Source organism: Sinohyriopsis cumingii, chromosome 9, assembly GCF_028554795.1.
Source record: "Sinohyriopsis cumingii isolate HCF-2022 chromosome 9, ASM2855479v2, whole genome shotgun sequence".
In the NCBI taxonomy this organism is placed as follows: Eukaryota; Metazoa; Mollusca; class Bivalvia; order Unionida; family Unionidae; genus Sinohyriopsis; species Sinohyriopsis cumingii.
Genome location: NC_142969.1, coordinates 50,953,996 through 50,966,094, shown reverse-complemented (window position 1 = coordinate 50,966,094; position 12,099 = coordinate 50,953,996). Strand labels below are relative to the sequence as shown.

Genomic DNA, 12,099 nt, shown 5'->3' with positions numbered 1-12,099 from the left:
AAAAATATTTAGGATGGAACCTTAGTCTGCTGCTAAGTGAATTGCTGATTCCGAATCTTCCCTTAAAGCGAATCTTAGGACTGATATCAAGTCCTACTTTTCTTAGACTTTGGGGATTGATCCCAAGTCCTCGCACATAAGAATTCGTTGGGGGGAGGAGGGGGCGGCGGGTATTATGGACCTTTATTTTGAATAAATATGTGTGACAATTATGACCACCATGATAAAAGAAATCAAATTTAACCATAACGTGGTAAAAACAAATGTTAAAAATGGTAGACAAGCAACATGTGTTAACAGCTTACTGGAAAGTTATATGTTATTCCTTAAGAACTTTCAATTCATATTAAATGGATTTCATCGTAAGAGACTACTCGGATCTATGAGAATGTGTTATTAAGGACAGATGACCATAATATTCTGCGAACTGGCAAGAATTGACGGATCCCTGCGGCGCTACTATCATTATATTTGACTTTGCGTGATTTGAGGTGTGATAAATATAATCTACATAGCAGGTGCTCTAGATCGCTTGTTAGGCAAACGTGAGCATTGGTATCGGAACAAAACACTTCTGGTTTGATTATTGCTTTAATATTAGGATTGGATTGGACAGTAATGAAATGAAATTTCAAACAATATTTTCAATTATTATGACCATATCTTTCTTCGTATATGATGCCTACATCGAGGGTAAGTACAATCTTATTTCAATTACTTATATCATATTTTCCTCCATTAATACTAACAGTTATACTTTCAAATACCCCTTCGATCTGATAAAACAGTTCTTACTAGTACAGCAGGCATATATCCATATACATGCATATTTCAGGCATGAAATCATTATTGACAAATTTCATCATGCGATAAATATTGTGTACCGGTAGACCTTAGATCCGGTTGAGACAGTCATGCTTCTACAACGCCAATCAGTCTGCGCTTCTATTATTCAATTGACAACGTTATATTGATGTCATGACGAACAACAAATATTATCACATACTTATGCCATGTGTTGCCAGTGTACTGAATGATAAGCACATATGCTAACTGTAGCTTCTCTTCACAAACTTATCGTTAATAAAATAATGCTATTTTTAATTTTTTCTCGATGGACACAGCACAGCTGAATTAGGACCCGAGTAGAGGGTGAACATTTAGTTATATTAATCATGCAAAATCGTGGAAGTACAGTTAATTATTCGTCCAATACAGTTATATGCTGCATTGGTATTATATATATATATATATATATATATATATATATATATATATATATATATATATATATATATATATATATATATATATATATATATATATTCGTGTGGCCGAATACACTGAAACTATCGCTTATTTCCTATCATTGTCATCTCACCCTTGTCCGTGTGGGTTCCAGTCTATGTATCTAGCCAGGTATAGTAGGCAATCAAGCAATCAAGCGTAGAAAAATGGTGTGAAACCCATTTATATATATATATATATATATATATATATATATATATATATATATATATATATATATATATATATATATATATAATGGATTGATAGAGAGCCTGTTCTAGCAAAAGCAACAATGTGAATATACAGCTAAATAAAACATTTCGTAAAAGTTAACGTTGCATTGATGAATAAGAAGCTTTTAGAACCATCAAACCTCAGTCGTGTAGCGGAAGGTATTATTAGTCTTCATGTAATTCAATACATTGTCTCTGGTTTCTTGCAACCTTTTGTGCTATCTTGAACTCATCTTAAATTCTTTCATTTGCTTCTTTTGGGATCAGTAACTAAAACAGGTTTGTTCGACCGTACTGTTACCACTGAAATAGTTTCGATCTGTTTGGGTTATTGCTTTACTAAAGACAAATGCATTCACTTTGACCGGAAGCACAACTTTATGTAATCCTCTTGTGGTCCGGAATCTCTGCCTACTAAATCCAATCAGTTCAACATGTAGTTTTCTTACCCACATAGTAATAGTTACTCTGAGTGATGCATACTTTGAAATGTGCGTAGGCATTCAGCATCTGTACTAAATTCGATTTCTATCTTAGAAGTCATTCCAACTTTGATTATAGTGTTGAACTTTCTCATCAAGGTATATGGCGTATAAATGGGAGACAGGTCAGGATAATAATTAACATGTTATGAGTATCTGAACTTTCGTTGCGGTAAAAGGGCATCAGAAAACCTCGGAAGAAATTTAACTTGAATTTGCAAACAACCAAGTTGCACGTGTATATGCTTATTCCGGCCGAGATCAAACGTATAAACAGGTCTGCATATTTTACAACCTGAATTTATTATTTTCGTTGTTGCCGTGTACATTGATGCACGCGCTACTGTTATTAACTCCGGCTGTTACAAATGCGTTGTTATAATACTCTCGGACAAAACTCAATCGTTGGAGGGCGCTTGTTGCTGAGCGAGGTCATCATCGCGCCAAAGAAAAGGTACCGGTGAATAGGATAATAGAAACTAACTTCATGTAACTGAGTTAAGGTTGGTTTTAGCGATAACAATCTTGCGGGAATAAAAATCGCTATACAACATGAATGTGGGATCGCACTGTAACTTTCTCCGGCAAAGCTGACGTGGAATCTCCCCATGTCATTAACTCAGACGCAACTTGATAAGCTCAAACGTCCAAAGAAAAGTAAATATCGATAACATTAATATACACCAGTTAAGAGGTGACGCAAATACTAAAGAGTGGTGGAGTAGTTCCGTTTCTTGAAGCAATTCTTGCCCAATTGTCGGGCACGGCTTCCGTGGATACATCAATGACCGGATGAGGGGTCGTTGTAATCGCATCCAGAATTTGTCTGATAAAGACGGTTAACGAATGTGTAGCTTATGCGAGAAAAGGAAATGGTCTTCGATTACCCGAGACAACTTGAGCAGGAAGAGGTCTTCGTCTACCCATGACATCTCGGAGTGGAAGAGGTCTTCGGTTGTAGCGTCACCGTTGATGATCAAAGAAGCTAGTCAGTTTTCCAATTTTGATAAAATCTCGATTTCACAATCAGTCAAGCGCTCAGTCAACAGGACCTAGAACGCATATACTCGTATTAATCGTGACATCCAAACATCTTTAATAAGTAAAAATGTATGGAGTGAAGTTTATGAGTAAGAGCAATTAAATCATTGAACAACAAAGCAAATATATTTTCATCTTTATATAAACATACATATTTTACATCAACATGAAGTGTTTGCAAAACTGAACGCTTCAGTTGGTAGAGTCTGACCTAACGTATAAAACACATTTAAGGCGGAATATGAAGTACCATTCGACATGATGTTTTTGTGTTTTTACATCACCCTTGAATGGCTGCATAATTAGTATTAGTTGGTACAAGTTCAGCTGTATTAACTACGATATTGACATATTACCTTTATGTATTACTACAATGATGTTATCAAACACAAGCTCGTTCAGCTTAAAATATCCATCTGCATATACATTTATCAACTGTATTTATCTTTTCGTCAATAAGTTATCTTCTTTGTTTGGCAAAATAGATACCAATGTTGGCATGCGAACGCCAAGGTTATCTCTCAGCGCAACCCGACATTCGTCAGTTCGTATTAAATATCCTGTTTTATTTGTTCACTTACACTCTATCCAAGACAGGAACGTAGCTAAGTGCTATTTCAAACAACATTTCAGGAGTGTAGTGTAAACTTTCGTTTCAGCTGTATGGTTATATACTGGATTTTCGAACAAACAAACATTATGAACCAATCTGAAGCATCGTACATATGTATGTTAAGATAAATATGTAATTGTTTACATGGATAACCTGAAATAGACTACAAAATATTCAGTGAAAAACGCCACACTATGTCAAAAATGAACGCTAAGAACTGGCGAATCTGCTTGGTACCAATATAAACAAGTCTAAAGACAGACATCGATACACAAATGTAAGCGTTAATATGTGCTTTACAAATATCCTGCATTTGTCAAAACAACAATTATTGTTGATGCCTCGTCTTTAGTCAGTTTCAAGCATACACAAAGACACACATAAAATCAAATTATCAGACCAATTGACTGCAGATCTGCATTATTGGAGTTATCCAAGTGGTTTAGGAATTAGTTTTATATGCGAAACGCAGATACTCGAAAGCCATCAAACATAAGGAAAAATCAATATTAGCTGTAACAAATCTTCTGTACGTTTTGCTTTTCAAGACGAGATTGAGTGTACCACAATCAAACAAACAAGCAATAAACACATTAACATCTGACACTAGTCACTAAAAACTGTAATCGTGTTTTCCTTAATGATCGGAAACTTGATAAAAGCATTCAGTTTAGATTGTCTTTGTTTCCAAACCTTGCCTTTTTTTCTATGATCGCTGTTGCATCTGTGCGTACTATATTCTGGGTAGATTGCCTATGGAGAAAAATCGATATCCAGATTGATTCTAGTCTGAGTCACCTATATATTTTACTCTTACTGATTACTCAAATCCGCGGAATGTATATTCATATGCATATAATGTTCTGCCCATCTGTTATTTTGGAATGAAACAGCTAGGATTTTCCAGCGGTAACGGTTTCGTTGATTCTACTGATGATTTTGGTTGTGTTATTTTATCTTGCTTTTATAAATTTGGTGCATGAGATACATAAACATTCTGAGCACCATGATTTGAAAGTCAGCGGAAATGCTACGCATTTAAACTTTTTCGACGTCTTTTTTTTATCGCCTGGCCAAAATAATCATGTGCAATCCTGTTAAGTGTTTTAGCCACGTTACCTGCTGCCCACATTATTTACGTTTATCTCGCAAATGGCACCAATGGTCATTTCGTTTTTTAGTCAGAGTGTATGCTATAACTTTATTCAAGAAAAATACGCGTTGAGCACTGCACAGTCTAGTGATCCAAATACGTAAATTGCCTCACATCTTAAGATTCATGGCTGCTGAAAACGAATTAGTCGTCTGCTGCCTCAAATACTGGGAATAAACACAATTTATAGACTTAGATTCAAAGAATAGGAACAAATGAGGCGCTAAATCAACAATTTAGAGACGCAGAAATACACAAACAAATTAAAAGTGGAGAGTTATGACCTAATATTTGTCACTAAAATAGGAAATATGATAAATAGGTAATGTAACTGCAGTAAGAATAACATATCTGATAAAGCACTTTACGAAATATAGTAAAGAAACACACAGCGTATTTCATGAAAACAGGAAGAGCATTGCAGTAAACAGGCGCAATAAATAGTCTATCAGACGCATTTGTTCAGAAACCCGACGAGGACGTGGGAACAATAGTTTGAAATGTAGGAGAAATGTTACAGTTTTGTGACTGGATGAAACGATAGATTAACGAAATATTTGCTACAATAGATTATATATCAAACACAATAGACACGACACCGCGAACGATTACTCTATCGGCTATAAATATTGTACACGACTTTGTTGGATGTGGTATTGGTCTTCCAGCTCCAAATATATTTCATTCTTTTATAAAGTTAAACTTGGCCTAATAAATGCAGTTAATTATTTATATTATATCATACAGAGTTGCATCATCATTATCTAGAATGTGTCATGAAGCAAAAGACTGAGTTTTAAAAACACTTGTGTATGTTTTTCTCCTGAACATATTGTTTAACGTGTTTTGTTTGAAATTAGTTCAAATATTGATCGATGTTAAACAAAGCATCTAATGGAGTTATTGGTCAATAACCGATTAACTGTCTCATAAAGTAAATTATTGCACCTCTTGCAAACCACCAGTATCTAGTTTATAACACATACGTTTTTTTGTTTTGGTTCTAAAGTGTCACATCGCATTTCAACATCCAAATCGATTATCATGCGGGATGCGAAGTGTGATGGAGAAACATTGTCATAGTCTGTGTTCTCTACATAACATATTCTCTTTGTTTCCTGTGTTACCTTACTGCTACCAATTGTTAACCAGAAGGTTGGTCCCAATATCTTATTCAAAGTTGTGCCCTTGCTTTACCCATTCCCTCCATTAAAAACATACCGTGTACTTATAGGTTACTGCATTTGCATAGGAACAAGTTTTTTTGGATAGATATAATGCACGATATTTTGAGTGCAGTATATCAATCCGATAACAGGAGTTCATATTTTCCCGCAAAAATGATGCAACCTTTTTCTTAAATATTCATTTTCTTATTCCACCTAAGGCTCAATTATCTAAACGAGAATAAACTACAAGAAACTAAGCAATTTAATATATGCTGCATTTGAAAATAAATACACAAGCGCAGATGCATTAGCACAAACCAACAATACTAATGCGCACATAACTCCTCCCATCAAAGTTTCAACTAAGTCGCGTTCTCATTTTCAAAAAGAATTACGATTTTTCTCTACTTAATCTTTAAATTTAGAGTCATATTGTGAATGGATATGCATTGCAACATCTTTTCCAGCTAGTCTGTACTTAATGGACTTTGGTTTGTGTTGTCGATTCTACTCAATTCCGGTGGATTTATATGTTGTTTCAATTCCATATAAAATAAGTGTTTTAGTGATTTGTACAGGGAGCCAGGGACTAATTCTGATTCGGCTGCATATGTTTCCGTTCTGTCATTGAATGTATGGTATCATAATAAGGGACAATATTAACTCTTTCAATTGTTATTATCAAAAAGGCGACGTGGAATACCATATTCATTTCATTTTCAGTACCGTTTGTAGAATTCCCTTGGTCCAGTTGAGATAAATGCGTAAGCAAGTTTTATAACCCATGACGTAGCCCATGTAAGTCCCGATTTGCAGCACAAAAGTAGTAGATTTTGAGGAAATTTAAAATGCAAAAATGACATTCTTATTACCAGCGAAAGAAGATATGTTTATGCGTGGTCAGGTGCATGTTATGACCTGCACTCAGTAGCATTGTGTCTAGCGCTAACCTAAATCCCAAACATAATTATCGCCGAAAATTGCAAAGCGTCTGGTGACAAAATGACGCCAGAAAGTCGTATCATTGTGATTACGAAAGCACTGTGTATCCATTCGTACTGGTTATGTACAAGTGTGGACATGATAAAATGTTTGCAAAGTAAGGCACATATACATTTATTCCGTATTGTCAAGGTATAATGTATACCGTGCTTCAATTTCGTATATAGTCAACCATCAATGTTTTTATTTTAATTCATGATTTTTTATTACGGTATAATCATCATCCAACCTTTTCAATCAGTTTCCTTTACTAATTTAGAGCAATGTTTCTTTCATGTTGATTTTGTAACGTATATTATCTTAAATTTAACCCAGGAAGTAAATCGACACATAACTTATTCTATAGTGTTATGTTGGGCACAAAGAACTGAAATAAACCTAAATAACACTCACCTTTTCATAGAAATATTTTATGATATAGCGAATATTCGAACTTGTGTCCTTTAGCAAAGGCTATTAAGAATATAATTCGATATATTAGAATACTATTTTCGTATGATTTGATACAAAACACTCATAACCCCACATTAATTCAACCTCAATCAAATACATACAAACACAGAAGAACTGCAAGGAGTGTTCAAACGATCAGATTATCTTATCTTTCTAAGAAGAGAAAGATTTTTCTCAAAGGACGGTTCAAATCCTGGATTTCGTATACACCGTCAACGAATATGACCATAGTATATAAAGATTAAGTAGTTAATAAATATTACACAAATAATATGAGAAATACATACATTAACAAAACATTAGCAACGAATAATACGATCACAAATGGATCCAAGCTAGAAGTTCTATAATGTTATATACTTTCATGAATACACACTGCATATTGTTGAGTACCACTTTACATTAGCAGCGATGCTTGTGCTAGACAGCTGTCTACTTGTATTCAATATCGGGACCGTGTCATGCACAAAAATAATACGTGTTTTATCATAACTGTGAAATAATATGGATGAATATTGCATCTTATCCACCCTCTAAATCTCACGTTTTCTATGTGAGGACGAGTGGATAAATGTAGATAAGAACAAGCGCTATATTACATCATTTATAGCAACCTCCTCTTCATTTGGATTCAGTTTGTTTTTCAAGCACGTAAGAATAAGAGTTTAGGCGGCTGTATGACACCGTTAGTATTATAAATGTCTAGGAATGAGTAAACGATGAATGTGTGAATATTACGAAATAAAACTTAGTCATGAGTGAACACTTTATGCACTTGCGAATGGCTAGCTTGCGTGTAATGTCAAATCAATTGATTATTTTAAATTGTAGATCTGATTGAAGATGAACGCAATTCTTATTAGATATTAGCAATACAGAAGCTGCCTATATATTTCAAGAGATAAGTAAAAGTAATAATAAGTTCCGAATATGAATTAACATCTTATCAACATTTTACATGACGACGCTTCATTTGTAAGTTACGTTATCACGCTTACTTCGTCTGACTAAGGTTTGTTTTAATCAAGAACTTAATGAAAATAGTATTATAAAGTAGTATAATTAAGTGCTAAAGGTCTAAACTATTATTTAGTTCCAGCTGCAATGGCACTTGTCAGTCGGTACCTAAGCAATACTTAAATTATGATTGTGTTTCTTTTACCCATACATGCCATTATGCAACCAGGTTGGGTGATCTGTTTTTGTTAAGAATGCAATTATGCTTTTTGTCAATATCCTAAGTCAGAAAACCAGTGGGTATTGCCATATACGCAATGATTCAGACTAAAGTAATAAGACGCATACGCCATTCCAGTATAACTGTAATACCATATTTTGGACTACATTGCAGTCTTTGCTATTGCAGCATCTGAAATTCATAATTCTGGCGAAGATGAGAGCTGGAATGAAGCAATGGAATCATGTAAAATCCACGGAGGCAGCTTACCTGGCTTGCGATTCATTATGGGAGAAAATGGATCAGCCACGCTTGACCTGGTAAATAAAGAACTGGACAAAGTAAATGATTGCTTCTGGCTCAGAGCGAAATTTGAACGTGTGGATAAGCTGTCAGGTAACTAAGCAACATTATCGTGTTTTATTAAATATTTTAATAATAGTCGGATTCGATGTAAACCTGAACATTGTGTGGCATTTAATATTGTTCTTTCAACTGTTTTCATAACTACAAATGGTTTCTAATGAGCATTAATTGTCCAGGCCAAACTTCAACAGTCCAAACAACTCACTTTTCTTTGAATGATAAATACAGATGGAAGAAAAATAAATGTTTAAAAGAGTTATCCATTTTCAATGCAGACATTTGGAAACAATATACTGTTTGGTTGTATTTTGAATATTTCCTGGCTGTCTGATGACATTATTCAGGCGTATATTCCAAGAAAACCTGTAACAACCTTTATACCGTCCTTTCACAAGGTATTTTTATCTTACAACAAAGGAAACGAATAAAGGAACATCTCATCTTGACGTCATATATATGTCTAGTTCGAATGTACATCTCCATTACTATTTTGTTTATAGTAAATGGCTTATTTTGTTAAACATATTCCTGATAATGTTCAGTTGTTTTATTCCCTTTAGTAACGATTACGTAAAGGATGTTTATATTGTATAGAGCATGTCTTATTAACGTACCTGCGTGAGTTTATGATATCAACTAGATGTCTTCGCACGTCTATATTCGCTTTCTAAAACAAATTCTGTAAAATATGTTTCCACCAAAATCAAAAGTATGTTTCATCATTATGTTTTAGTATTTCAGATATTCTATTTCCCGACACCAAGTGTGATTTTTGTTTTGATGAACCTCAGTAAAACCGAGCACATCTTCATAAAAGGCGATGATCAAATGATTATATTCCATTTTGTAGACCTGATGCCATTTCTTTGTTTTGTGTGACTTATATTATTTAAAAGCATGACAAACTAAAACTTGTTTAACCTTCTGAGTGACCTATTTTTATATCAAACATATCAGGTTAGGCTGTCCTTCAAATATAAACGAGTTGAAAGAACGCTGAGCCACCATTTCTCTATTGAATAGATGATAGGTACCCATACAGCTGCTGTGACATGGTGTTCAAATCGAGAGATGGGATTTCCATCCATAATTGTGTTTCCTGCAGTCAGCGATTCAGCTATCTTTGCGCATCCGGTAAACTGACCTTTTGATACATTAAAATTTATTTTAATATTAAACAAAAAATATTTGTGGACAATGTTCCATGTTAAGTTTGCTAACGTTGAAACCAAGCGTAGGGTCTCCATGAGAAAAAATAAATATTCTTAACAAATGAACCTGAATGGCAATCTACTTTAGCACTTGTGGTATCTTAAATAATGTTCCATTTTCCTTTCTGAACTATTGATAGCTTAATATATGACAAAACAATGTTCCCATTGCAGTAATAAAGGAAGATATAGCGGAAACGACATTAAATAATGTAAAAACAACATTCGTCGTGTTTTCATTCAATTGTTTTTAAGAGTTTCATATTTGTAGCTTGCAGCGACCGCGCACTATTGGTTTCTAATGGAACAATCTTGTTATAATGTCTCCTATCATGAAGCTATGATCCTTTCTTGACTTTTCAAATTTGACAACGTTAGACGTTAAAATGTCATCTTTCCAAGATCGTGCTCCGTTTGAATGTTTGAATGTTATAAAACCATATTGCTTGCTTCTTTCCTTAGGTAGTAATACAACTTTCAACGCAACACTAGACATCACACCATGGTTGGCGGCAGATCAGCACTGTAATACAACAGCACAAGGTCTACCTTCACCCCATAATGGGGAACTCTTACAAAACCTACAATATCTACATCGACCCTTGTGGGTTAATGGTGCGAGAACACTAAACTTAAATCCCAGAGAAGGTCAGTAAATGACATTAATTTCAGTATATAGTACTAATAAATGCAATGATGTTCATACAGTGATCGAGTACATAAAATATTCCCTTCCAGTGGATTGTGTCGTTCAAACGTGCTAGATAGAAAATAAGTATTCTCGGATCCGAGATTATACTTTAACAGAAACTATTTAATCAAGCATCTGTTACAAGTTCCGTTTTGCATCGAGTTTGTGTTTTGCCACTATCAACATGCTTAGCAAGGCCTGTCTATCTAAACATTTACCATGCCTTTGCATCTAGATTGCGTACGATATCGATAAATTTAATATCGTTAGTACAAGTATCGAATGTTCAGTTCAGTGATGCTATTTATTATATTCATATCTGTTAGATGATCTTACTGTCATATGTGTATTTATTTGTTCACAAGGAGCACTTATCTTGATCTTGTCAAAGCCAGTAACGAACTCATGGTTTTAGTAATGTACATGTTTTGTTCTATCTATTCATTGATCGTTGTTGTCCTAATGGTCGTATAATCCCCTAAGGGGACAAAGCTCTATCCCTGTTATATTAACTATATTAACAATATGAGGCTGCTATTGAACGTAAACATGTTTGTGATTTGCACATAAAAACTATGAGGAGCATCAATAAGATCTAACAAAATCCTATATATTTTTAGCAATGTCCATGCTATCCTTTAATTGCGTTCAAAATACTCGTCCTTAACTAAATGAAATCTTTCAGCATTTCTCTGTGAACCAAAAGAAGAAATTCCTAACCAACACACACACACACACACACACACACACACACACACACACATATATATATATATATATATATATATATATATATATATATATATATATATATATATATATATATATATATATATATATATATAATGTTTTTAATCATGATACTGTTATCCTAGACAAAATTATTATTCGTGAAGCGTTATTTCCTTTTCTGTTTCGATTCCATTTCAATGTTTTCGGTGTACATTTTGTTCAGGAGACGAAACCTTTGCGTTTTGTTTCTGTAATGGATATCCTGTACCAATGTGTCCGAGAAAACCACGAACAGCTTGTGTGTTTGGTAAGTATTATTATAAAAGCAAATACTGTTTTACCTAGAGGATCGAGCTGTAATGGACGTGTTTGAATACAGTAAAAGAGTTTCGTTTCCACAACAACTTTTTGTAAGAGCGGATTTAAACTTTTAAGCTTTTGAAAAAATAAATATGCTTTATATGTGACGTGAACGAATTATAATGT

At 34.1% G+C, this 12,099-nt stretch overlaps 1 protein-coding gene across 1 annotated transcript in view; it reads left to right on the top strand.

Moving 5' to 3' along the window:
• The first annotated feature begins 567 nt into the window (after positions 1-567).
• The window catches only part of LOC149791801 (uncharacterized), a 68,656-nt gene continuing 57,124 nt past the window's right edge, over positions 568-12,099 (top strand). Inside the window, exons 1-5 of the mRNA XM_089969272.1 lie at positions 568-693; positions 8,803-9,009; positions 10,003-10,113; positions 10,653-10,838; positions 11,837-11,920. Coding sequence (XP_089825398.1) covers positions 624-693; positions 8,803-9,009; positions 10,003-10,113; positions 10,653-10,838; positions 11,837-11,920 — 658 coding nt within the window. The 5' untranslated portion in view covers positions 568-623. The remainder of the gene's footprint in view (positions 694-8,802; positions 9,010-10,002; positions 10,114-10,652; positions 10,839-11,836; positions 11,921-12,099) is intronic.